The sequence below is a fragment of the Oncorhynchus kisutch genome, linkage group LG5 (genome assembly GCF_002021735.2).
Source record: "Oncorhynchus kisutch isolate 150728-3 linkage group LG5, Okis_V2, whole genome shotgun sequence".
Lineage (NCBI taxonomy): Eukaryota > Metazoa > Chordata > Actinopteri > Salmoniformes > Salmonidae > Oncorhynchus > Oncorhynchus kisutch.
In genome coordinates, this window is record NC_034178.2 from 28940636 (window position 1) to 28965541 (window position 24906).

General features: G+C 43.1%; 1 protein-coding gene across 1 annotated transcript; it reads right to left on the reverse strand.

Moving 5' to 3' along the window:
* Positions 1 to 682: 682 nt before the first annotated feature.
* Positions 683 to 24504, reverse strand: LOC109890154 (CTTNBP2 N-terminal-like protein). Its single transcript, XM_020482118.2, has 5 exons — positions 24266 to 24504; positions 8861 to 8968; positions 2335 to 2568; positions 2036 to 2143; positions 683 to 1949 (listed from the first exon to the last, which is right to left on the reverse strand). The coding sequence occupies exons 1-5, from the start codon at positions 24302 to 24304 to the stop codon at positions 696 to 698; spliced, it is 1743 nt and encodes a 580-aa protein (XP_020337707.1). The 5' UTR covers positions 24305 to 24504; the 3' UTR covers positions 683 to 695.
* Between the last annotated feature and the right edge of the window lie 402 nt (positions 24505 to 24906).

The window sequence follows — 24906 nt, forward strand, 5'->3', positions numbered from 1 at the left end:
AGAGATATATTGTGCTCATGTAAAAATATACATTCTAAATGTTTGACCAGACGATTGGTATGAGAGCAAATATAATATATTTTCATAGTAGTTACACTACACATAATCCATAGTAGTATTAATAATACTGCATATACACAGAATACTGCATATACACAGAATACTGCCAACTTATTAAGCCTTGAAGATATGGAATGTTATAATCATGTGCCATTTTAGGAAATATAACATTATAATAATGTGTTTGTAAGCGGCCTTGGTTCAGTATTCAACTCTGCAGTTTAAGATAAGCTCTCTTATTTTGTTCAGTATTAGGCTAAATCCCAATCTTGATTTAGAGAAATGCTTATTTCCAAGCTCAAATTCAAAAGCCGCATTATAAGTAGCGACATTTGATTGTCCCATGACATTACATGCTTTTCTTAGCAAACTTTTGAAAAGTACCCAGCAACTAACATGCATGTTGGCCCATTACTCCTCATTACTGCTTATTTTCCTTATATTATATTATCAACAAACCCAAAATGCATAAATACAAATACATATATTGTGCTACAAGAAGAATGAAGCAGAGTGCATGTCAAAAATAAAATAAATACAGTTAACTTGACAGTGTTTTGCAGCGTGCCTCAGCACACGAACGTGTGAGCGGTATAAAAGAACACAGCGCTAGTAGCACTCAGTAGGAGGCTAGGCTAACTGACGGAGGAAACCACCATGTCCAGCTCTTTAACATTCTCCTGGCCGCTGGTGAGACCACAACTTCCTGACAGCTCAGGAAAGTGGCTGGCTCTGGTACCAGGGATGGATGGCGCTGGAGACTGGGCCAGGCCAGGCTTCTTAGAGGGGATGGGGGGCGGGTTGCCCCTGTCTGCTCGGGGGATGGTTGGGGAGCAGATCCCCAGAGGCAGAGCAGCACCAGAGGCCCTGGGGATGACCGGGGAGGAGGGGGTCAGGGCCAGGTTACGGTAGTCAGTGCCGAAGGGAGAGCTGTTGGGTGGCGGAGGTTTGGCCCCCTGCTGGACTGTGAAGCGGGACAGGACGTGGGTGACGGTGCTGCGGGCCAGATGTTTGGCCGGGCTGGGGACAGGGACGGGGATGCACTCAGGGGACGGGGACAGGTCTCTAGGGGAGTGGGGTAGGCTGCCACCTCCTCTTCCATCCTGCTGTGGCTCTGGATCAGTGTGGCCCTGGAACTTGTGGCGAGCAGCGTGGAAGCGCTGGTTGATGCCTGCCTGGTAGGAGGACTGGTAGCTGGGACTGGTGGCCAGGGCCAGCCGTTTGGCCAGCTGAGGAGAGGAGCACGGGGAGGAGGTGAGGGAGGAGGACCCCGTGCTGCAGGGGGACAGGCTTTGGTTCAGGAGGGCAGGGGACAGCAGGACAGGGCTGCTGTTCTCACTCCGGTTGTCCAGGCCCAGTCTGTGTGGAAGGGCGTCCTCCCTGAGGCAGTCGTGACCGTTGACTTTAGGCTCTTCACCCCCCTCTTCCTGGCTGGAGTGTGGTGGTGGTCGTAGTAGTGGTGACCCTCTCCTCTCATCCACCTCCTCAGCTCCCCTCTCTTCCTGAAGCTCTCTCCTCAGCGCCTCCACCTGCTCCTGCAGCAGGCAGCACTGGGCCTCCTCCCTCTTGAGCCGAGAGCGGAGCTGCTCCTTCTCCATGTCAAACTCAGCCAGCCGCTCCTCCACCCTGGCCTCCATCTGCAGGGCCCTCCTCCTCTCCTTCTGTAGGTCAGCCCTCAGGGCCAAGATCTCCCCCTGCTCCTTCTCCAGCCTACGGTTTGCCTCAGCCAGGCGGTGGTCCACCTCCAGGGCCCGCTGGCTGGCCCACTTGCACTCCTTGGCCAGGGCAGAGGAGAGCTGCTTGTGCTGCACCCGCTCCTCCTCCAGCTGCTCCAGGACCCTCTTCTGTTCCTTCTCCAGACGACGCACCTGGCCCCGCTCAAACTCCAGCTACAGGCAGAATAGAGTACAATAGGTTCAATTGTAAAAACGAAATCCTATAGCAGTTATCACTCAGATATTGATGTTAACTCTACCTGTTGCAAGAGGCGTTCCCTCTCCTTTTCCAGGATGCAAGTGACATCATCGCCCTCAGCGGTGTCCTCTGCATGCCTTCTCCTCTCCTCCTCCAGATCTGCAATGACCTGACACCACCACAGGAGGGAGATAGAGACACAGAAATGATAAAATCCCAGGTCAGGATAATCTGCTAACTAAATACAACTTCCCGGGTGGAAAAGAACCCCTTCGGGAGCAAGCTAGTTTAGTTCATCTTTAATCTAATCAAAAGTGGAGGGGTTGGCATCTAAGGCCCAGCTACAACCCTCAGCCCTACCCTCTTGTGACTGCTCTCGGCTGCAGCTAGCTGGGCGAGCATCTTCTCCTGCATCCTCCTGCAGTGGGTGACCACCTGCTTGAGCACAACCAGGGGGCTAGAGCAGGCTGAAGCCTGGTGGACCCCAGGGCTCTGCCCCCCCAACGCCTCACTGTCCCTCTGCAGAGCCAGGAACGGGTCGCTCAGGTTGTACTTCCCATAGCGCTTCTCCACATATGTATCTCTGCACTGGGCCTGAGGGAGGAGAGGAGGCGAGGGTTGAGAAACACTGGGGTAGAGAACTGTATGTGTGTCAAAACGGGCTATATTGTGTAGAATGGTTATTGTTATTGTTCAATCTGCTTTTACTAACAGTCACTTAGGTTTCCAGCTGAATAAACAGACTCTGTCCCTGAGATATTTGACTGTTTTGTAAGTATATAAGAAAGTCAAATATCATCGTCAGACAGTCACTGGTACTATGCAGCTACATATACTATAAACAATCCATGTACTATGCACAAGTGTAACCTGGTTTCCCAGCAACGTAAAAAAGAAAAAGCCATAATCTGTTTCTTTTTCAGTTTCTGCATGCTGCCCTTTCCCTTCCTTCAGGCCTGCTGCAATAATCTTCCTTCCACTGCCTGCTAAACAGGAAGTCAGCCACAGCGGCAAACATAACATGCCAAGAGAAACATCAACCATATGTTCTATGGGAGTGGGGATTCCCATCCCTACCAGGAAGATTGAGATAGGAGAGAGAAAGAGAGGGTGAGAGGGAAAGAGGTAGAGCAGGCAGAGGAGGAAGAAATAGAGAGAGAGAGGGGGGGGGAAGAGAGCGAGGGAGCAGGCAGAAGAGGAAAGAGCGGTAGAGAGAAAGAGGAAGAAGCAACAGATGTTTGTCTGTCTTCAGTCAGAGCGTTTGTAGGGTGTCTGGGCTGGTGTCTGGGCCAGGTCTAACTAGACCTTTACTCTGCCAGTGCAGGGGGAACAATGGTGACTTCAGCAACTTGCCTCTGAGCTGCCTAGTGGGGACTATTCAGTAGCCTGATGGTCTGGGGGTAGAGACTATTGGCCAGACTATCTATCAGTTTTTGCCATGATGCTCCTATACTGCCCGCGTCTGAGTGACGGAAGCGGGGGAAACAGACCGTGGCTCAGGTGGCCCCTGATGACCTTCTTGGCCTTCCTGCAACACCTGGTTGTCCTGGAAGGCAGGCATTGTGCGCCCAACAGTGCGTTCGGCTGAGCAGTCGGCTAAGCAAGTAGAGTCCGGTGTGTCTCTGCTGGGCAGGAACAAAACAAATGCCAATGTCATATATAATATCTATCCATCGGTAAAGATATCGGGATACAGAGGCTGTGAAGTCTCGATCATGCTGTTATTTGAGCCGGTCCGTTGGGATATGAGAGAGCAGATCAAAAAGGATGGAAAATACGGAGAGGCAGGAAAGCACAGGAGTCCTGCAAGACCTGAAACATTTCTCTGAAACACACAGTGGGCACAGTCTGGTGCATGACAGCTAGTCATTAGCCATTACACAATACCCCGGTCCTGTATCTGACCTGTATGACCCAGGAGAGAGAGGGAACATTCCTTAGCCTCACACATCATAACACAACCGTCTAGTGCAATGGTCCCCACACCAAGCACCAAGCCTGGTCCCAGATCTGTTTGTGCTACAGCCAACTCCTCTGACAATCGTTGTCATCCATCCAGGCCTCGAACGTTTCCAGCTCACACACGCGTACATGCGCGCGCACACACACGCACACGCGCGCGCACACACGCACACACACACACACACACACACACACACACACACACACACACACACACACACACACACACACACACACACACACACTGCAGCACAAAGGGAGGCTGTTTTGTGTTCCAGTGGTGTTTTCGAGAAGGGGGGAGTGTGAGGAGGAGGAGGACTGACATTAAACACATTCCTGATGTAGTTAATGTTTAACAACCAGGTCAACCAAAGCTTATTCCCTCATTCCTGTGCTAATGTGGTGCTGATAACAGGCACGAAACGGTCCCAATTCTAAAATGGTGTACTTCCTATTTTCCCACACTAGTGTGTGCCAAATATGGGCATCGCTGGGCTCCAACTTTCTGCAGCATGCCACAGCTTAAGGAGTAGCTGGTAAGATGAGCCATGGATGGATACTGGTTAACAGTGAGAATAGCTTCAGGCATTATCATCAAACATTGTATAAACAGAACACAGGAATATCTGTCATATTAACCCAACTTGAATTCCCAGCAAACCATGCTATTATAAGAAATGTGTTTTTTTTTAAAGGGAAAATAACAAACTTAACCCTTTAGACTCATTGGAAAAAGGAAATCACCCAGTGACTGACAGTGACACACATACAGCACCACGTCAATGGCAGCTTGTGGCTGCTCTGTTCAGCCACATACTCAATAGTTCTCATGACATACTGGGGTGATTCAGAATTAGTAAGAGACTCTGAGCGCCTTGAGCAATAAGAATTGTTCACATCATATGCTAGCTGCCACACGGTTCTTTGTTTTGTAGCGAGAAATGAAAACATACACCTATTGAAAACCAAAAGAGGAAAAGTTGTTAAAGTCCTCTAAGCCTTTCTCAATTTGAGTAACTATGACATCCATAGTTGTAATGCTGTGCACTCTTCTTTCACGTGAGTGCTAGAATAGATTCCATATTCCAGTGTATACTGGTTTGAGGTCATCTCTGAACCATTGCTGGCCACGAAAGACTACTGCTTAGGCAACCAAGGAGCGAGTTAACAGATCAGGGGGATTTAGTGTCAGTGAAGACACACAGTCAGCCACACATCCTGACCGCTCCAGTTAAGGCCTTTGTTTATTTGTTCACTCCAAGTCTCCCTGCTCACATAGTAATCTTCCACCCACTCAGCACGGTGCATTAAACTGCCTTGCCTTAGATGGCCAGCGCCCAGGAGATGTGTAGATTGTGGTCTAGACACAACACATGAATGATCTAGGGGGCCTTGATTTCTGTGGTTTGTTCACCTGGATACAGTTTGTTGTGCCACTCAGGTCACTTTGTGTTTTACTTGGTACTAATCAGCAGTCACGGTGATCAATTTAAACTCAACATGACTTTGTCGAACATGCAACTAAATCATAACATGTTAGGATAAGCCTGCAGCATTTTTGGCAGATTTGAATTATGCTGCTGTTGTTCTGTTCTTTGTCGTTGTCTGTAAACCACATTGTGTATATGAATGTGATCTTCCCGAGTCTACCTTAAAAAGGATGAATGGAATATGTGGGTTATCAGGCAGAGACAATCCTCAGACTGCAGACAGATAGGAGGGTAATCTTCCCACAGCCAGACAGTCTGACATCCCAGGTGCATGGACAGTATGAATTGGCATAAGTGGCTACCACCGTGGCTGTACACTGTGGCTACTAAAGTAGAGCTTTTCCCTGGTTGGCTAAAGGACATCCTATCAATTAAAGTCAGGTTAAATCATGAGAGGTCAGGTAATGGGTAGTCTGTCTCGTCTCTAGCCGTCCCGTGTGTACAGTACAGTACCACTAGAATCATGATAAGGGTAATGGCTAACTCTGCTCTCAAACCCCTGTCCCAGTTTGTGGACCACTAACCTGGCTATCTTACATCCGCGACTCCTGTGAAGCATGAGCCGAAGGCGGTGGAGTGGAGAGTTAGGAGTCCGGCAGGATGCTGACGGTTCACCTCAGTGAGAGGATTTTATTTACAATATTTACAGGTGCAGTATGACTTGGCCAGTAAAAAAAGTACAAACTTGAAGATGACATAAACACTTGGATGAATCAAAGATATTCTCAGCAATAAATAAAAACTGTTCAGGCATTCAACTACACCACATGGTCAAAAGTATGTGAACACCTGCTCATTCCAAAATCATGGGCATTAATATGGAGTTGGTACCCCCACTTTGCTGCCATAACAGCATCCATTCTTCTGGGAAGGCTTTCCACTAGATATTGGAACTTTGCTGCAGAGCACTGATGTTGGGCGATTAGGCCTGGCTCGCAGTCGGCGTTTCAATTCATCCCAAAGGTCTTTGATGGGGTTGAGGTAAGGACTTTGTGCAGGCCAGTCAAGTTCTGCCACACCAATCTCAACAAACCACTTCTGTATGGACCTCGCTTTGTGCATGAGGGCATTGTCATGCTGAAACAGGAAAGGGCCTTCCCCAAACTGTTGCCACAAAGTTGGAAGCACAAAATTGTCTAGAATGTTCTTGTATGCTGTAGCGCTAAGATTTCCCTTCATTGGTACTAAGAGGCCTAGCCCGAACCATGAAAAACAGCCCAGAGCATTATTCCTCCTCCAACAAACTTTACAGATGACAGTATGCATTCAGGCAGGTAGCGTTCTCCTGGCATCCGCCAAACCCAACCGATGCTTGGCATTGCGCATGATCTTAGGCTTGTGTGCGGCTGCTCGGCCATGGAAACCCATTTCATGAAGCTCCTGACGAACAGTTCTCATGCTGACGTTGCTTCCAGAGGCCGTTTGGAACTCGGTAGTGAGTGTTGCAACTGAGAAGAGACGAGTTTTATGCGTTACGCGCTTCAGCACTTGGCGGTCCCATTCTGTGAGCTTGTGCGGTCTACCACTTCCCGGCTGAGTTGTTGATGCTCCTAGATGTTTCCACTTCACAATAACAGCACTTGCAGTTTACCGGGGCAGCTCTTGCAGCATCCTATGATGGTGCCACGTTGAGCTCTTCAGTACGGGCCATTCTACTGCAAATGTTTGTCTATGGAGATTGCATGGCAGTCAGCAACGGGTGTGGCTGAAATTGCAGAATACAGGGGTGTCCACAAACTTTTGGCCACGTCGTGTATAATGCCTATCACTGAACACAGGTATAGCTCCACTCTAGACACCTGTTACCTGCCCAACCTGCTATCTCACCGGCAAAGGCCAATCTGAGCATGTAGGCCTACTCTTTCCAGGAAACTTCCTTCACTAGGAATGTTACAACATGATAGCTCAAAATACATTTCTACAATACATGCATTATTTACCACCATAGACATATCATCATCATCTCATTAACAACCGTTTTACATGAAGACCCACCCATTAGCTTGTGTCATGGTGTCCTAGGTGGGTACAATGCAGAGCCCTGAAAATATTTATCAAACATTTTAAGGGGGTTCTTGTTTCTGAAAATACTGTCACTGAATGCATATCTATAATCCGTAACTTCTTGTCAATCCGTCTGGATTTTATAACGCATAGCCTACCACTGTCTACCACAAGCGAATTATACAGTGCCGATTTGGAGAAAAGTTTAGTTCAGACAGTTTCTATACAGATATCCACATATATACAATCTGGATGGACGGACAAGGAGTTACGGATTATAGATATGCATTCAGTAACAGGATTTTCGGGAAACAACTAACCCCCTAAACATTTTTGCCAAATATTTTCCGGCCTCTGGATTGTAGCACTGTAGGACACCATGTGTGGATGCGGGGCATCCTATATACAGTAGGGCTGGTCAACAGGGAAATAGCATGTGCTTCAAACAAACACAAGGTAGGTTAAATTTGACAATAACCCATCAATCCTCAATCATTATTCAAATAATATATTTCACAGTGCTAAATTATGTACTTCAATGGGCAGCTTTATACAGGATAGAAATACGGTTACCGAGTTACATTGTTTGATTAATGGCATTGCACAACAAACAACTTGACTGGGTTGGGGTCAATTCTAACATTAGAAATGAATTTGAATTGGCCACATACCACAGGAAGCAGAATTAGAATTAGAATTAAAGGAAGTATAATTTAATTCAATCAAATTCTAATGGCTTATTTATCTCCATATAAATGTTTATTTTGACATCATGTATCATGTACCAATACCATGTAGCATAAGGTTGAAACATTTTTAAACTTATTCTCCTAATAATAATTCAAAATTATTACAGAGGTCTGGAAATATTATAAAATCATGTTGTGGGTTGTCTATGGTTGTCTATGGTTGTCTATGATAATTCATAATTTCCTTGTTTTTAAATATCAGAATACATTTCCCAGAATGCATTACATCAAACACTGCAGTATTGAAGGGAACAATCTAACACAAAGGAAATCTGAGTTTTAATCAAACAAATATTTGAAATGGTATGTGTATTCTTTGCATTAATAAGTGGTGTATCCTTGATAAAGTATTTGTCAAATGAATAAGACTTTCATGTTTCATGTCTTAGTTGAACGAGTTTGAATTACTTTAAATTCAATTTCACTTCCTTTAATTAAAATGCTGCTTCCTGTGGGGTGTTGCCAGTTCAAATTCAATTCAAATTCATTGTTTAAATTGAATTAAATCCTGAAATTCCAAATAGACCCCAACCCTGGTAACAACTCCTCAGACATAATTATAAATCATAGTTTTATCTTTATGCTTCAGACCTCATATTATGGGTAATGGTGGCATCATTGATGGGCTTTTGGGTCCTGGCTGTAAATTACACAAGGGGAAAGACGATGGATAGCTCTTACCCTGAGGGCCTCGATGACCAGGTCACGAGCCTCCAGCTCTCCCTCCAGGACACTGAAGAGCATCAGCAGATCTGGCTTGCTCAGGCTCTCCATGTTCATCTGGGGCTCCTGTGGGCAGGGGACAGGAGCTGGATCATTACAAGAGGCACAATTCATTCTCTATTTTAATGTTCACTGTAAATACAATGTGCAGGAAGTTGTTTCCTTTACTCATTGTTATAATATACCAAAATAGAAGTTATGTGAACACGTTTTTTGCTTTGTGTATTTATACATGATATTTGGATATGATTGGCCTATACTGCACTTAGTTTAAAGCATCCTTGAGTCCTGTGGTTCATTGTGGACCTATGATTTTTAAGATAGATTTTACAGTGCAAAATGTAGTACAAATCTGGCAAAGACTTGGATATCAGGCAACATTTTAATCCAATAGCTCCACTAATAAAACACTAGATGCATTTACCAGGCCCTACTGAGCCTGGACGATCATTAATAAAAGCTTAAAGCTTTTGTAAACAGCGAAAATCCCTGGATTTTCCACTCAATCTCGTGGGTCATTTGTCTTTGTGAGGAGCCTGTGAACATCGTACACGTGAAGACAAATGCCTCACACACACACACAGGCCAACATATGGGGAGCAGATTTTTCAAAAACTGTACCAATCTGCATCCACATTGTCACAAAGTTGTCGACAAGATATTAAGTAAGTGACAATGAGCTGTTTGCCCTCATTTATTCCCCTTTGTTCATATCAAGACTCAACAAGTTGTGCTTTGCGATCCTCTCTCCCTCCAACATTTGGTTGGGCCTCTTGAGAGTTTGTGGTTCTGTTAAAAGGCAGGGTAGAGAATGTTTAAGATCTGCTGTGGTGTCTTTGTAGGCGCCATGCACTCATTACTTAGTGCAGCTGCCCTGGATCTGTTGATAACTCGGTGGTATCCACACCTCAAACATACAACCACATTCTGACCAGCCAACACATGCCGGCCAGGCTTTGGAATCAGTGTAGTTCATACAGTATCCCACTAAGTGATGGGATACTTACAAGAGTAGAAAACTCACGGTGTGCTCTTTGGGATATTATTAGTAGGTTGGAAAGAGACTGTCATATGAGACAAAATAATACAGTTTGACAAAATAATCAAGAGGGTGCTCTGTTGAACTCGGATGAACCAACAGGGCCAGGAGGGCTTCCTGACCAGGTGACCTGACCAGAAAAAAAATCATAATAAACCTGTGAGCATTACACTCTATTGTGACGTCCTTGTACCTCCCCCAATCAGCATCCCCATATCGGATTATTCATGACTATTACAGAAAACCTGAGAAAAACAATAAGAAACCCGCACACTGCTTTTACTATTTTCACTGCTCTTTATTAAGCTTTACGTATCGGCCTTAAGGCCTTCGTCAGAGCTCGAAAGCTCTGGTTAGTTCCCCATCCACCCAGTACAGTCTGTTAGCCATGCTGCTCCAACCGCTAAGCATTCAGCAGGCCTTCCCCAATACGAGCTCTGTGGTCGCCCACTGTACAGCCACATCATGAAGTCATCAGGAGGGGCCGCAGGAGCTCTGAGCGTTTCATAATGAGATGAGAGCTTTTATTAAAGCTGCTACTGTACAGCATCATGGGGGGCTAAGCTCTCCCTGCATCTGTCATACAAATAACAAGACACTTAAAACATCTGAACGGATGTCTAGACGATGGGATATATGAATCAATTCAATTCATTTTTCTGAGCTCTGGGACAATAGTAAAAGATACAGCAGCAGAAATAGAACAGAATAATATTAGGAAGCAAAATATGTGCTTCCTCTCGTCTAAATCTATTATTCCACTAAAGTTATTCCACTAATACATTATGGTTCTTTCTGGCAGTTTCATCCCAGATCCGAGAACACACTGTAGTGTGTAGCAGATCTATGATCTTTAGATGTGTTTTCTTCCCTCTCCAGACCCTCATGGTTTGGTTTGTTGGCTGACCACATTGCTAGCATGCTAATTAAACTTCCCACTTCCTTCAGTCTGCTTTTACAGTCTCGCTAATTTCACAGCTGCTTGTATGACGGAATATACGCTCAGTAGTAATGTGTTATTCAAATAGAAAGCATGGGTAATGTTATTAAAAGAGATGGCATGCATGGGAAAATCCAAAATATTCCCACACTCATTCATTTCCGCTTCCTAAATAAATGCCTGCGTCTATAATCCTTTTATCCTTGTTTGTTTGAAGCCTAGTCAGCCATGTGCCCCTTGTAATGGTACGTTAAGCAAATATTGCCTCATAACAAACTTCTAACTAAACCTGAGGCTCTCTCTCGCTCTCTCTGTGTGTGTCTCTTTCTCTGTCTATATCTCCGTCTCTCTGTGTATCTCTCGTTCTCTGTCTCTCTCACTCTCTGTGTGTTCAAGCTTATGCAGGTTGCCAGATTTGTCATGCATTTGTCAGCTTTCTTAACTTGAACCCAGCTAGCACATATTGTTCTGAGAACCATATGTTTATTTGTGCTTGGTGAGTGCGTGGTTGTCCTATGGTTATTTTGCATACAACCTTCTCACAACTTTCTGGAAATATTTTTTTCATTACTTTAACAGAGCGTTTCCTAAAAGTTCAAACATGGTTACATTTCATTTCAATTTTGGAAATGTTCTGTGAACATTCTCCAACTGGTTTGACATTGGGAATGTTCTCAAATAGTTCAGAGAAGGTTAAGAAACAACGTTCATCTGTGGGAAATTCAGTTCTTCAGCGTAACAACTCCTACAGGTTTCCTCGTAGTTCTATTTAAAGTCATGTTCTCAAGTCCAGAAAATCAACAGCATAATGTTTGGATTCTGTCTTGTGTCAGGTGAACTGTTGTGTACTCACCTTTGGTCTAATAATTTCCCCATGATCTCCAAACTGTTCCCTTTCAATTGCTACCATGGTTAAACATATGCTTTTCATTTTCTTCTTTAAGAAACATTTCAATTTAGGCACAAGTATAAAAGGTTCAAGGGAAACGTCCCATGATGGTATTGACTGTCCATTACTGCTTATCAGTGGTGGATTTAGGTATGGGCGACATGGGCAGCCGCCCAGGGAGACCGCACAAAAACATTTGGAATGGTGACATTTGAGGCGATTGGTTTTCTATCACTCATTTGCATGTCACGTCAATGATATCATGTCACCGTGTGGGACTGTGGGTCAATTAACCTTGTCGGAGTGGGCGCCCTGATTCTAGTTTGTGAGCTAGGCAGGCTACTGCCTGGGAAGGTCTCCCACTCAGAAGTATGAGATGGGGAGGGGGACGGGTAGGTTGACCTCAGGTCTTTCCACTGGAAGCCCGAGGTAGGGGGAATGGGGGAATCTATCAAATAGCGCACCTCTAACTTTGTACAGTACTAATGCAATTAGTAAAATCAGTCACTCTATGAAATGCTACCAAATAAAGCACAATTCTTTCATAATACTGTGAATATATACAGTTTCACAGACATATTGTTGCATTTTTTTCTAGTTTGTGTGAAATCGTTAAGAATAATATAAAAACAGTCTGCACACCACCAAGGTGAATTGGTTTAGTCTTGACTCTTGATTGACAGTGTTGGGGGATGGGTAATGTATTGATGCTCGAGTGCCAAATCAACACAAATGGATAAGAAAAGGTCTAAGCCATCAGGTTTAAAGTTTAGGAAAAAGAGGAAAGAAGAAGAGGAGAAACGCACAAAAGATAAAGGTCTGTAGCTATGTCATCTCTTTATGAGTATAATATTATGCATGTAATGAAATAGGCTAGTATAACACTTATGTTTGTTAGCCTATGTTGCTATGTCGCTTGCTATGCACATAGGGCGACAATATTCAGTTTTCTGTCCAACTAGCTTACATAACATTGGATATAATTTCACAGTTTCTTCATGATAATGTGTGTAGCCTAAACTAGCTTCACCTGTCCATACTGCTTGCCCTGACCTCGAGCCTGCCTGCCACTCTGTACCTCCTGGACTCTGACCTTGTTATGATCTTGTGCCTGTCCACGACCACTCTCTTGCCTGCCCCTTGGATACAAATAAATATCAGAGACTCGAACCATCTGCCTCCTGTGTCGGCATGTGGGTCTCGCCCTGTGCCCTTATACTAGCACATTACTGATTTGGTTAACCTTCATTGAGGTGACATCATAAAGGTGTTCTGTGATTGTATTGACTAGGTCCTGAGCTCAGTAAGGGGAATTTCCAATGCTGTTAGCTAACTTAAAATACATATATATTATGCTGATATTTTGTATCTTTTGTGATATATTGAGTCTTTTGGGGTGTCTTATGACTAGAATTAGCCAAGGAGGTTGTATGGTTCATTTGGTTCCTTTTCTGAAAGTTTGTGTAAGGGGTGCATAACTGGTGGCAGGGAAGTCAGAGCAGAACTAGGTAATCTCCGGAGCAGTTTAGTTGCAAAACCAACGGCATAAAGAAATAACCAACAACATGGGTACAAAACCCGACGCACACCAGTAAACATGTGCACAAGCACTTACAACAAACAATTCCACACAAAGACATGGGGGGAACAGAGGGTTAAATATACAACAATACATGAGGGAAATGAAAACCAGGTGTGTTGGAAATCAATCAAGACAAAACAAATCGAAAATGAAAAGTGGATCGACGATGGCTAGAAGACCGGTGACGAACGCCGCCCAAACAAGGAGAGGAACCGACTTCGGTGGAAGTCATGACAGTTTGATCAATTGTGCATAATGACATTTAATTGGGCAACAAATGTATTTAGGGTGTCAGACTCATATACTGTTTTTCAATGCTCCCAAGGAATATACTGTTTTTCAATTTTCCCAAGGAATGAGAGTGATGGAAGAAGTTGCCACCACCAGTATTTCAGGAAGACCTTGGTGATTGGTTGGTTGGTTGGTGGTGTATTCTGAAAGAAACAGCCTCTTCTGCTTCTGCTGCAAACTCTTTTCTAATAAGAAAATTTAGGACTGACAGACTGGAAACATGCAAGTTATTTGCTGACTTCACACCCCTTTAAAAAAAGGGGAAACAATTGATAAGCATGAGATGGCACTTATGGAGGCTGAGAGGATAAGATGGAGAGAGGTGTTGACACGTCTGACTGCTATTGTGCAGTCTCTGGCAATTAGAAATCTGGCACTAAGGGGACACACAGAAACACTGTACTCTCCATCAAATGGACATTTTCTCAAAGAGGTTGAACTGATGGCACAATTTGATCCAGTCATGAAAGAGCACCTTAACCGTGTTCATAAAGGGACCTCAAGTCCCTTTTTGAACTCATTGATTTGAACACATTGATTTGTTGAGCAGCAAGGTCATTTCAATAATGGTGAGTGACGTCAAGCTGGAAAAATTCCTCTCTATCATTCTAGATTGCACCTCAGATGTCAGCCACATTGAACAGTTGTCAGTTGTGACTAGAATTGTGTCACTGGAGGAGTTCCACATAAAGGAACATTTTATGGGGGTTTTGGAGGCAGAGGAGTCCACGGGCCAACATTTGGCATCCCTGATTCTCAAAAGATTAGAGGGGCTACAAATTCCTTTTGAGGACTGCAGAGAACAGTCTTTTGATAATGGGGCCAACATGAGAGGCAAAAACAGAGGTGTCCAAGTCAGACTCCTGGAAATGAATCCAAAAGCTCTATTTGCGCCATGTGGGGCTCACACATTGAACCTGGTTGTGGCTAATGCAGCTAAAAGTTATGTTGATGCCACAGGTCACTTTGGCATCTTACACAAACTGTACACCTTGTTCTCAGCCTCCACACAGCGATGGGCTATCCTGAAAAAACTGGTGGACATCACTTTGAAGAAGAGACAAGGTGAGAGTAGAGTTAAGGGTGTCGAGCCACTGAGGTATCAGGCAGCAGCGGTGAGAGAGGCACTGATTGAGGTGAGGGATCAAACCAAAGACTCTGTGATAAAGATTGAGGCCCAGTCCTGGTCAGAGGTGGTGGGATCATACCGCTTCAGCATCTGGTGTGGTATGACATCTGGAGCCAGATACAACATGTGAGCAATCTGATGCAGTCTCCCAGTATGCATGTGGATGTTGCAGTCAGTCCTCTCAGAAAGACAGAGAAGACTCAGCAACTATAGGGCATCATACCTTATGACTGCACAAACGCCAACCAAGGACATTTGCGAGGGTATGAATGTAGAGGCCGTTCTACAAAAACAAAAATGGCTGAGGTCCACAAAGCAGCACTTTTCATACTAATAATTTGATGATCCTTTCAGTGATGCCCTGAAAAAGCTGGAGGTGACATTTTTCAATATCATTGTTGATTCTGCAACCTCAGCCCTTTAGGAAAGACTTTACACATTGGAAAATGTGGGAGAGAAGTTTGGAGTGCTGTCAAACATCGAAAGTCTCTCAAACAAGGAGCTGACAGAACAGTGTGAGGCCCTTAATATGACACTGCACTATAAAGAACACTCATACTTGGATGGCAGAGAGCTTGCACAGGAACTGAAGAACTTGCCTGACTTGCCATCGAAGACCATGACCCTGCTTGAGCTGCTGATATTTATACACGAAAGGGAGCTGATTATTGTCATTGTAGTTAATTACCACATTTTATGCGCTAAATTATGTGGAATATTGGCCTGTTGGAAACTACAACTCCCTACAACATTGCACAGTTCAGGCTTGATCTGATGTATCTTTAGAGAAACTGTGAAATGTGCGCATTGACCTCACATTTTTTTTTAAATATGAAATGGAATTAAAATAATTCAACCAACATATGTAATTTAGTTGTTTAAAAAATGAAAAATAAACAAAATGTTGGTTAATCGCTCAGCACTACTAGCTAGCAACAGTTAATTAGCTAAATGTCCACAAATGTTTCATATGTGTTTTGACCTGCCCCGAAATTGATATAGTGCCTCCCCAGCAATCAAATCAAACGTATTGTGACATTTTATTGAAAATGACCTATTGGCCACAACTGATCTTAATAAAACCTCCCAGGAACACTTTCAAGGATCCAGAGTAAAACATTCTCAGAACCTCACTGCAACCTACAAATAAACGTTCCCAGAACAGGAAAAATTTTCACTTTTGTTCTCAGAACATTTAAAAAACATTCAGTTTTACAAGTCAGGAAAAGTATGGCTTCTTTCCTACAAACAATTTGAAACCAAAAACATACGTTCTGACAACTTCCAAGGAACGAAATGTGATAGCTGGGGAAGATGGCGCCCGGAGAAGAGAGGCAGACGTAATTACGTGTCCCCAACCGATTGTGTTTTTTTGTTTACTTATTAGCGTTTTTTGTAACTTATTTTGTACATAATTTTGCCGCTACCATCTCTTGTGACCAAAAATAACTTCTGGACATCAGGACGGCAGAATCCTTTTTTCTTTTAACAAGTCTGACGAGCCCGACGCAAACGATATACTGCTTTCTCGGGAACAGGCCCAGATATCTGTGATTTGCGTGAAGAGGAGGTGGAGAAAAAGGGCCCAAAGTGCGGGATGCCTTGTGAGAACTTGTAGTAGATTGAATAATCCCACACTTCCTTCCATTCTGCTAGCAAACGTTCTCTTTGGAGAATAATATAGATGACCTACGCGCAAGATTAAACTACCAACGTGACATTCAAAACTGTAATATCTTATTCTTCACGGAATGATGGCTGAACGACGACACTTTCAACATAAGTGCAATTGAAAGTGTCGTCGTTCAGCCATGATTCCGCTACAGCTGATTATACTGTGTACCGGCAGGATAGAACAGCAGCGTCTGGTAAGACAAGGGGCAGTGGGCTATGTATTTTTGTAAATAACAACTGGTGCACGATATCTAAGGAAGTATCAAGCTATTGCTCGCCTGAGGTAGAGTGTCTCATGATAAACTGTAGACCATACTATCTACAGTTGAAGTCGAAAGTTTACATACAGTTAGGTTGGAGTCATTAAAACTCGTTTTTCAACCACTCCACAAATGTCTTGTTAACAAACTATCGTTTTGGCAAGTTGGTTAGGACATCTGCTTTGTGCATGACACAAGTAATTTTTCCAACAATTGTTTACAGACAGATTATTTCACTTATAATTCACTGTATCACAATTCCAGTGGGTCAGAAGTTTACATACACTAAGTTGACTGAGCCTTTAAACAGTTTGGAAAATTCCAGAAAATGATGTCATGGCTTTAGAAGCTTCTGATAGGCTAATTGACATAATTTGAGTCAATTGGAGGTGTACCTGTGGATGTATTTCAAGGCCTACCTTCAAACTCAGTGCCCCTTTGCTTGACATCATGGGAAAATCTAAAGAAATCAGCCAAGACCTCAGAAAACAATTGTAGAACTCCACAAGTCTGGTTCATCCTTGGGAGCAATTTCCAAACACCTGAAGGTACCACGTTCATCTGTACAAACAATAGTACGCAAGTATAAACACCATGGGACCACACAGCCATCATACCGCTCAGGAAGGAGACGCGTTTTGTCTCCTAGAGATGAATGTACTTTAGTGTGAAAAGTGCAAATCAATCCCAGAACAACAACAAAGGACCTTGTGAAGATGCTGGAGGAAACAGACACAAAAGTATCTATATCCACAGTAAAACGAGTCCAATATCGACAAAACCTGAAAGGCCGCTCAGCAAGGAAGAAGACACTGCTCCAAAACCGCCATAAAAAAGCCAGACTACGGTATGCAACTGCATATCGGGACAAAGATCGTACTTTTTGGAGAAATGTCCTCTAGTCTGATGAAACAAAAATATAACTGTTTGGCCATAATGACAATCAATGTTTTTGAAGGACAAAGGGGGACACCATCCCAACCATGAAGCACGGTGGTGGCAGCATCATGTTGTGGGGGTGCAATATATCATGTTGTGGATATATTGAAGAAACATCTCAAGACATCAGTCAAGTTAAAACTTAGTCACAAAAGGGTTTTCCAAACGGACAATGACCACAACCATACTTCCAAAGTTGTGGCAAAATGTCTTCAGGACAACAAAGTCAAGGTATTGGAGTGGCCATCACAAAGCCCTGACCTCAATCCCATTTATGGGCAGAACTGAAAAAGCATGTGCGAGCAAGGAGGCCTACAAAGCTGACTCAGTTACACCAGCTCTGTCAGGAGGAATGGGCCAAAATTCACCCAACTTATTGTGGGAAGCTTGTGGAAGGCTACCCAAAATGTTTGACACCAAGTTAAACAATTTAGAGGCAACGCTACCAAATACTAATTGAGTGTATGTAAACCTCTGACCCACTGGGAATGTGATGAAATAAATAAAAGCTGAAATAAATAATTCTCTCAATCCATTATTCTGACATTTTACATTCTTCAAATAAAGTGGTGATCCTAACTGAACTAAGACAGATAATTTTTACTTGGATGAAATGTCAGGAATTGTGAAAAACTGAGTTGAAATGTATTTGGCTAAGGTGTATGTAAACTTCTGACTTCAACCGTACCTAGAGAGTTTTCATCTGTATTTTTTGTAGCTGTTTTACATACCACCACAGTCAGAGGCTGGCACTAAGACAGCCTTGAATGAGCTGTATTCTGCCGTAAGCAAACAAGAAAACGCTCTCCCAGAGGCTGCGTTCCTAGTAGCTGGGGATTTAATGCAGGGAAACTTAAATCCGTGTCAATATAGGACTAAGATTGAATCGTACAACACCGTTTCTGATGCTCGTCAGATGTGGCAAGGCTTGCAAACCATTGCAGACTACAAAGGGAAGCACAGCCTAAAGTTGCCCAGTGACACAAGCCTACCAGACGAGCTAAACTACTTCTATGATCGCTTCAGGGCAAATGGCACTGAAACATGCATGAGAGCGTCAGCTGTTCCAGGAAGACTTTGAGTTCACGCTCTCCGCAGCCGATGTGAGTAAGACCTTTAAACAGGTCAACAATCCCAAGGCCGCAGGGCCAAACGGATTACCAGGACATGTACTGCGAGCATGCGTTGACCAACTGGCAAGTGTCTTCACTGACATCAACAGATCCACAGATGATGCAATCTCTATTGCACTCCACACTGCTCTTTCCCACCTGGACAAAAGGAACACCTATGTGAGAATGCTATTGTCTACAGCTCAGTGTTCAACACCATAGTGCCCTCAAAGCTCCTCAATAAGCTAAGGACCCTGGGACTAAACACCTCCCTCTGCAACTGGATCCTGGAAATCCTGACGGCTGCCCCCAGGTGGTAAGGGTAGGTAACAACACATCCGCCACACACGACTCCAACACCATCATTAAGTTTGCCGATGACACAACAGTGGTAGGCCTGCTACTCTCTGTTGTTATCATCTATGCATAGTCACTTTAATAACTCTATTCACATGTACAGTGGGGCAAAAAAGTACAGTGCCTTGCGAAAGTATTCGGCCCCCTTGAACTTTGCGACCTTTTGCCACATTTCAGGCTTCAAACATAAAGATATAAAACTGTATTTTTTTGTGAAGAATCAACAACAAGTGGGACACAATCATGAAGTGGAATGACATTTATTGGATATTTCAAACTTTTTTAACAAATCAAAAACTGAAAAATTGGGCGTGCAAAATTATTCAGCCCCCTTAAGTTAATACTTTGTAGCGATTACAGCTGTAAGTCGCTTGGGGTATGTCCCTATCAGTTTTGCACATCGAGAGACTGACATTTTTTCCCATTCCTCCTTGCAAAACAGCTCGAGCTCAGTGAGGTTGGATGGAGAGCATTTGTGAACAGCAGTTTTCAGTTCTTTCCACAGATTCTCGATTGGATTCAGGTCTGGACTTTGACTTGGCCATTCTAACACCTGTATATGTTTATTTTTGAACCATTCCATTGTAGATTTTGCTTTATGTTTTGGATCATTGTCTTGTTGGAAGACAAATCTCCGTCACAGTCTCAGGTCTTTTGCAGACTCCATCAGGTTTTCTTCCAGAATGGCCCTGTATTTGGCTCCATCCATCTTCCCATCAATTTTAACCATCTTCCCTGTCCCTGCTGAAGAAAAGCAGGCCCAAACCATGATGCTGCCACCACCATGTTTGACAGTGGGGATGGTTTGTTCAGGGTGATGAGCTGTGTTGCTTTTACACCAAACATAACGTTTTGCATTGTTGCCAAAAAGTTCAATTTTGGTTTCATCTGACCAGAGCACCTTCTTCCACATGTTTGGTGTGCCTCCCAGGTGGCTTGTGGCAAACTTTAAATGACACTTTTTATGGATATCTTTAAGAAATGGCTTTCTTCTTGCCACTCTTCCATAAAGGACAGATTTGTGCAATATACGACTGATTGTTGTCCTATGGACAGTCTCCCACTTCAGCTGTAGATCTCTGCCGTTCATCCAGAGTGATCATGGGCCTCTTGGCTGCATCTCTGATCAGTCTTCTCCTTGTATGAGCTGAAAGTTTAGAGGGACGGCCAGGTCTTGGTAGATTTGCAGTGGTCTGATACTCCTTCCATTTCAATATTATCGCTTGCACAGTGCTCCTTGGGATGTTTAAAGCTTGGGAAATCTTTTTGTATCCAAATCTGGCTTTAAACTTCTTCACAACAGTATCTCGGACCTGCCTGGTGTGTTCCTTGTTCTTCATGATGCTCTCTGCGCTTTTAACGGACCTCTGAGACTATCACAGTGCAGGTGCATTTATACGGAGACTTGATTACACACAGGTGGATTGTATTTATCATCATTAGTCATTTAGGTCAACATTGGATCATTCAGAGATCCTCACTGAACTTCTGGAGAGAGTTTGCTGCACTGAAAGTAAAGGGGCTGAATAATTTTGCACACTCAATTTTTCAGTTTTTGATTTGTTAAAAAAGTTTGAAATATCCAATAAATGTCATTCCACTTCATGATTGTGTCCCACTTGTTGTTGATTCTTCACAAAAAAATACAGTTTTATATCTTTATGTTTGAAGCCTGAAATGTGGCAAAAGGTAGCAAAGTTCAAGGGGGCCGAATACTTTCGCAAGGCACTGTATTTAGTCAGCCACCGACTGTGCAAGTTCTCCCATTTAAAAAGATGAGAGAGGCCTGTAATTGTCATCATAGGTACACTTCTACTATGACAGACAAAATTTGAGGATTTTTTAGGAATTTATTTGCAAATTATGGTGGAAAATAAGTATTTGGTCACCTACAAACAAGCAAGATTTCTGGCTCTCACAGACCTTTAACTTCTTCTTTAAGAGGCTCCTCTGTCCTTCACTCATTACCTGTATTAATGGCACCTGTTTGAACTTGTTATCAGTATAAAGGACACCTGTCCACAACCTCAAACAGTCACACTCCAAACTCCACTATGGCCAAGACCAAAGAGCTGTCAAAGGACACCAGAAACAAAATTGTAGACCTGCACCAGGCTGGGAAGACTGAATCTGCAATAGGTAAGCAGCTTGGTTTGAAGAAATCAACTGTGGGAGCAATTATTAGGAAATGGAAGACATACAAGACCACTGATAATCTCCCTCGATCTGGGGCTGCACGCAAGATCTCACCCCGTGGGGTCAAAATGATCAGTGAGAACAGCGAGCAAAAATCCCAGAACCACACGGGGGGACCTAGTGAATGACCTGCAGAGAGCTGGGACCAAAGTAACAAAGCCTACCATCAGTAACACACTACGCCGCCAGGGACTCAAATCCTGCAGTGACAGACGTGTCCCCCCTGCTTAAGCCAGTACATGTCCAGGCCCGTCTGAAGTTTGCTAGAGAGCACTTGGATGATCCAGATTGAAGATTGGGAGAATGTCATATGGTCAGATGAAACCAAAATAGAACTTTTTGGTAAAAACTCAACTCGTCGTGTTTGGAGGACAAAGAATGCTGAGTTGCATCCAAAGAACACCATACCTACTGTGAAGCATGGGGGTGGAAACATCATGCTTTGGGGCTGTTTTTCTGCAAAGGGACCAGGACGACTGATCCGTGATAAGGAAAGAATGAATGGGGCCATGTATCGTGAGATGTTGTGTGAAAACCTCCTTCCATCAGCAAGGGCATTGAAGATGAAACGTGGCTGGGTCTTTCAGCATGACAATGATCCCAAACACACTGCCCGGGCAACGAAGGAGTGGCTTCGTAAGAAGCATTTCAAGGTCCTGGAGTGGCCTAGCCAGTCTCCAGATCTCAACCCCATAGAAAATCTTTGGAGGGAGTTGAAAGTCCGTGTTGCCCAGCAACAGCACCAAAACATCACTGCTCTAGAGGAGATCTGCATGGAGGAAAGGGCCAAAATACCAGCAACAGTGTGTGAAAACCTTGTGAAGACTTACAGAAAACATTTGACCTCTGTCATTGCCAACAAAGGGTATATAACAAAGTTTTGAGATAAACTTTTGTTATTGACCAAATACTTATTTTCCACCATAATTTGCAAATAAATTCATTAAAAATCCTACAATGTGATTTTCTTCTTCTAATTTTCTCTGTCATATTTGAAGTGTACCTATGATGGAAATTACAGGCCTCTCTCATCTTTTTAAGTGGGAGGACTTGCACAATTGGTGGCTGACTAAATACCATTTTGCCCCATTGTACATATTACTTCAACTAACTGGTGCCCATGCACATTGACTCTGTACCAGTACCCCCCTGTATATAGTCTTGCTATTGTTATTTTACTGCTGCTCTTTAATTACTTGTTTCTTATACTTCTTATTCTTATCCATATATATATACATATATATTTTTATTTTTATTTATTTTTTATTTTTTTATTACATTGTTGGTTAGGGGCTCGTAAGTAAGCATTTCACTGTAAGGTGTTGTATTTGGCGCTTGTGACTAACAAAATTTGATTTGACCAACATACTTTTCAGCTCTGGCTAAGCCAATCAGTACTGTCCATGAGTCACAGCACAGAAGTAGCAGATGCCTTTGGCCTGCTGCAGGATGACTGACTGACTGACTAACTGGCTCAGTCTCTGCAGGTCATAGCCCAAAGGCCGGCAGATGGCGATATTAATGCATTTGACCTCCAAACATGTTGTATGCAGCCGGCAATACACTCATATCTCCCATGGACCGGTTCATATCTAAAACATTCTCCTCTATACAGACTGCAAAGGCTTCGATTTTCTACTTAACTTTAAGAAGGTGGGGGAAAAAACGAGGAAAATATACATTCTTCCTTATGAAACACAATCTTCCACCACAATGCTAGAGCGGCTAAATACTATTCCCAGAGTTGCGTATCGTGTTCGGCCAATCAGGTTGCAGCTGTCTGTTGTTTACCCCTGCCTGAACGCGGGGCACAACATCAGGAAGTAGCATTCCTAGGCATTAGCCATTCTATCGTGTTGGTGGAAAATTGTGTTTCATAAAGAAAGTACGCGTATTCTGCCCGTTTTTTTCCAACCTTATCACCATTAAATCAAGTTAAGGAGGAAATCGAAGCCTCTGCCCGTTTTTTTCCAACCTTATCACCATTAAATCAAGTTAAGGAGGAAATCGAAGCCTTTGCATCTTGAATTGATAAGGGTTTAGATACAAACGGTCCACGAGGGATATGAGTGTATTACCGGCTGCATGACAATTCGTTTGGACGGTAAAATGAACTCAATATCGCCACCTGCCAGCCTTTGGGCTAAACAGGTCACAACAGACAACTCTTTGTGTCAAGAGACGGGATCAGATCAAAGTAATAACTGACATTCCTTTTCAAAGTCAGTAGCATACTGTAGCTACCTAAATATGTGTTCTCATGCATGTCTGTGTGCAATAATTCGAATTTCAGTATCATGTCAGTGCTATTACAAAAAAAAAAAATCCCTTTTGTAAAGCCATTATAATTAATTGACGTCCTCCTGCTTAATTTCAATGACCTGACCTCAATGGTCGGACCTCACATTAACAGCTTTAGGAAATACTAGCTAAACGTCTCAATGATACATCAAAACTAGTGGATAAACTACTCATGTAGTCTTGTCTATTTGTTGCAACAATGTTACAATGTAAAATGCTATTGTGTGAGGTTATATTTTTATGACAGAGGTAGAAAATACAACACTAGACAATAAATAGACAATTTATAACGTTTGTCAGTCACATGATATAGTCCGGTTTCACATCACTAAATTAAGGACAAACTTTGATTATAAGCATGTCTACCAAATCAGGATAAGTAAAACAGAGAAACAAGCACAACACATAAATAATATATATTTCTATAGTATCTCTATCTGGACATTGAAGATCCTACAAAACCCCTCTAAATTTACTTGAGTTAATGAGCAACAATGTTTCATGTATGTTTCACTTCTCTAAATTTTCTTGAATAGGCTACTGCTGATAATCCAATAATTTAAGAATAAACAATTGTATTACGACAGCTGTGTGTGATTCGAGTGTCTGGCTATTCATAATTGTATAAAAGTTAATCCTCGACAATTAACATACCTTCATATGTCTTTTCAATGCCTTTGTAAACTCCAACATCAACTTTGCCAATTGTTAAAGATTGTCTTGTCTTGCGTCTTCAGTTTTTCCGATACGGAAGAAATTAGTTCAAATGTGACAAGTCCATCAGCCTATAGGCAAGTCCGAATTCAAAGTTTTGACCTATAAGATTAGTCTACCTCAGACGCAGGAGGCAGTGAAAGGAGGCTGTTGCATGGGTTAGGATGGATTTCTTTGTTTAGAAATTTCCCCCTAAATCTTTGCCTCTTTCAAAGATCTGTATTCTTATACGTTACGTTATTTTGCCTTATCTCTTACAAACGGTGCTTACTTGAAATGTCCATGTACATTTTGTGTTCTATGCTCAAGGTGGTTTAGTTTTAAAGGAGACGTTTTCAGGTCGCATTGCCAGCTCATAAAATATGAGGAGCACACGAAAAAGATCTTTACGGTATGTTGTGATTTCTATCCAATCTGCCGGGATCATGGAACATTCACGTTTCCTGAGTAGCCACGCTAATGTATCTGTAACTTTTACTCACTTCAAATAGGCTACTCTAATAATGATAACGTCATAACACTTTATTTTTCACTGTTCCAAATTATGCACTTTGGATAGGCTACTTTAATAATCACAGACA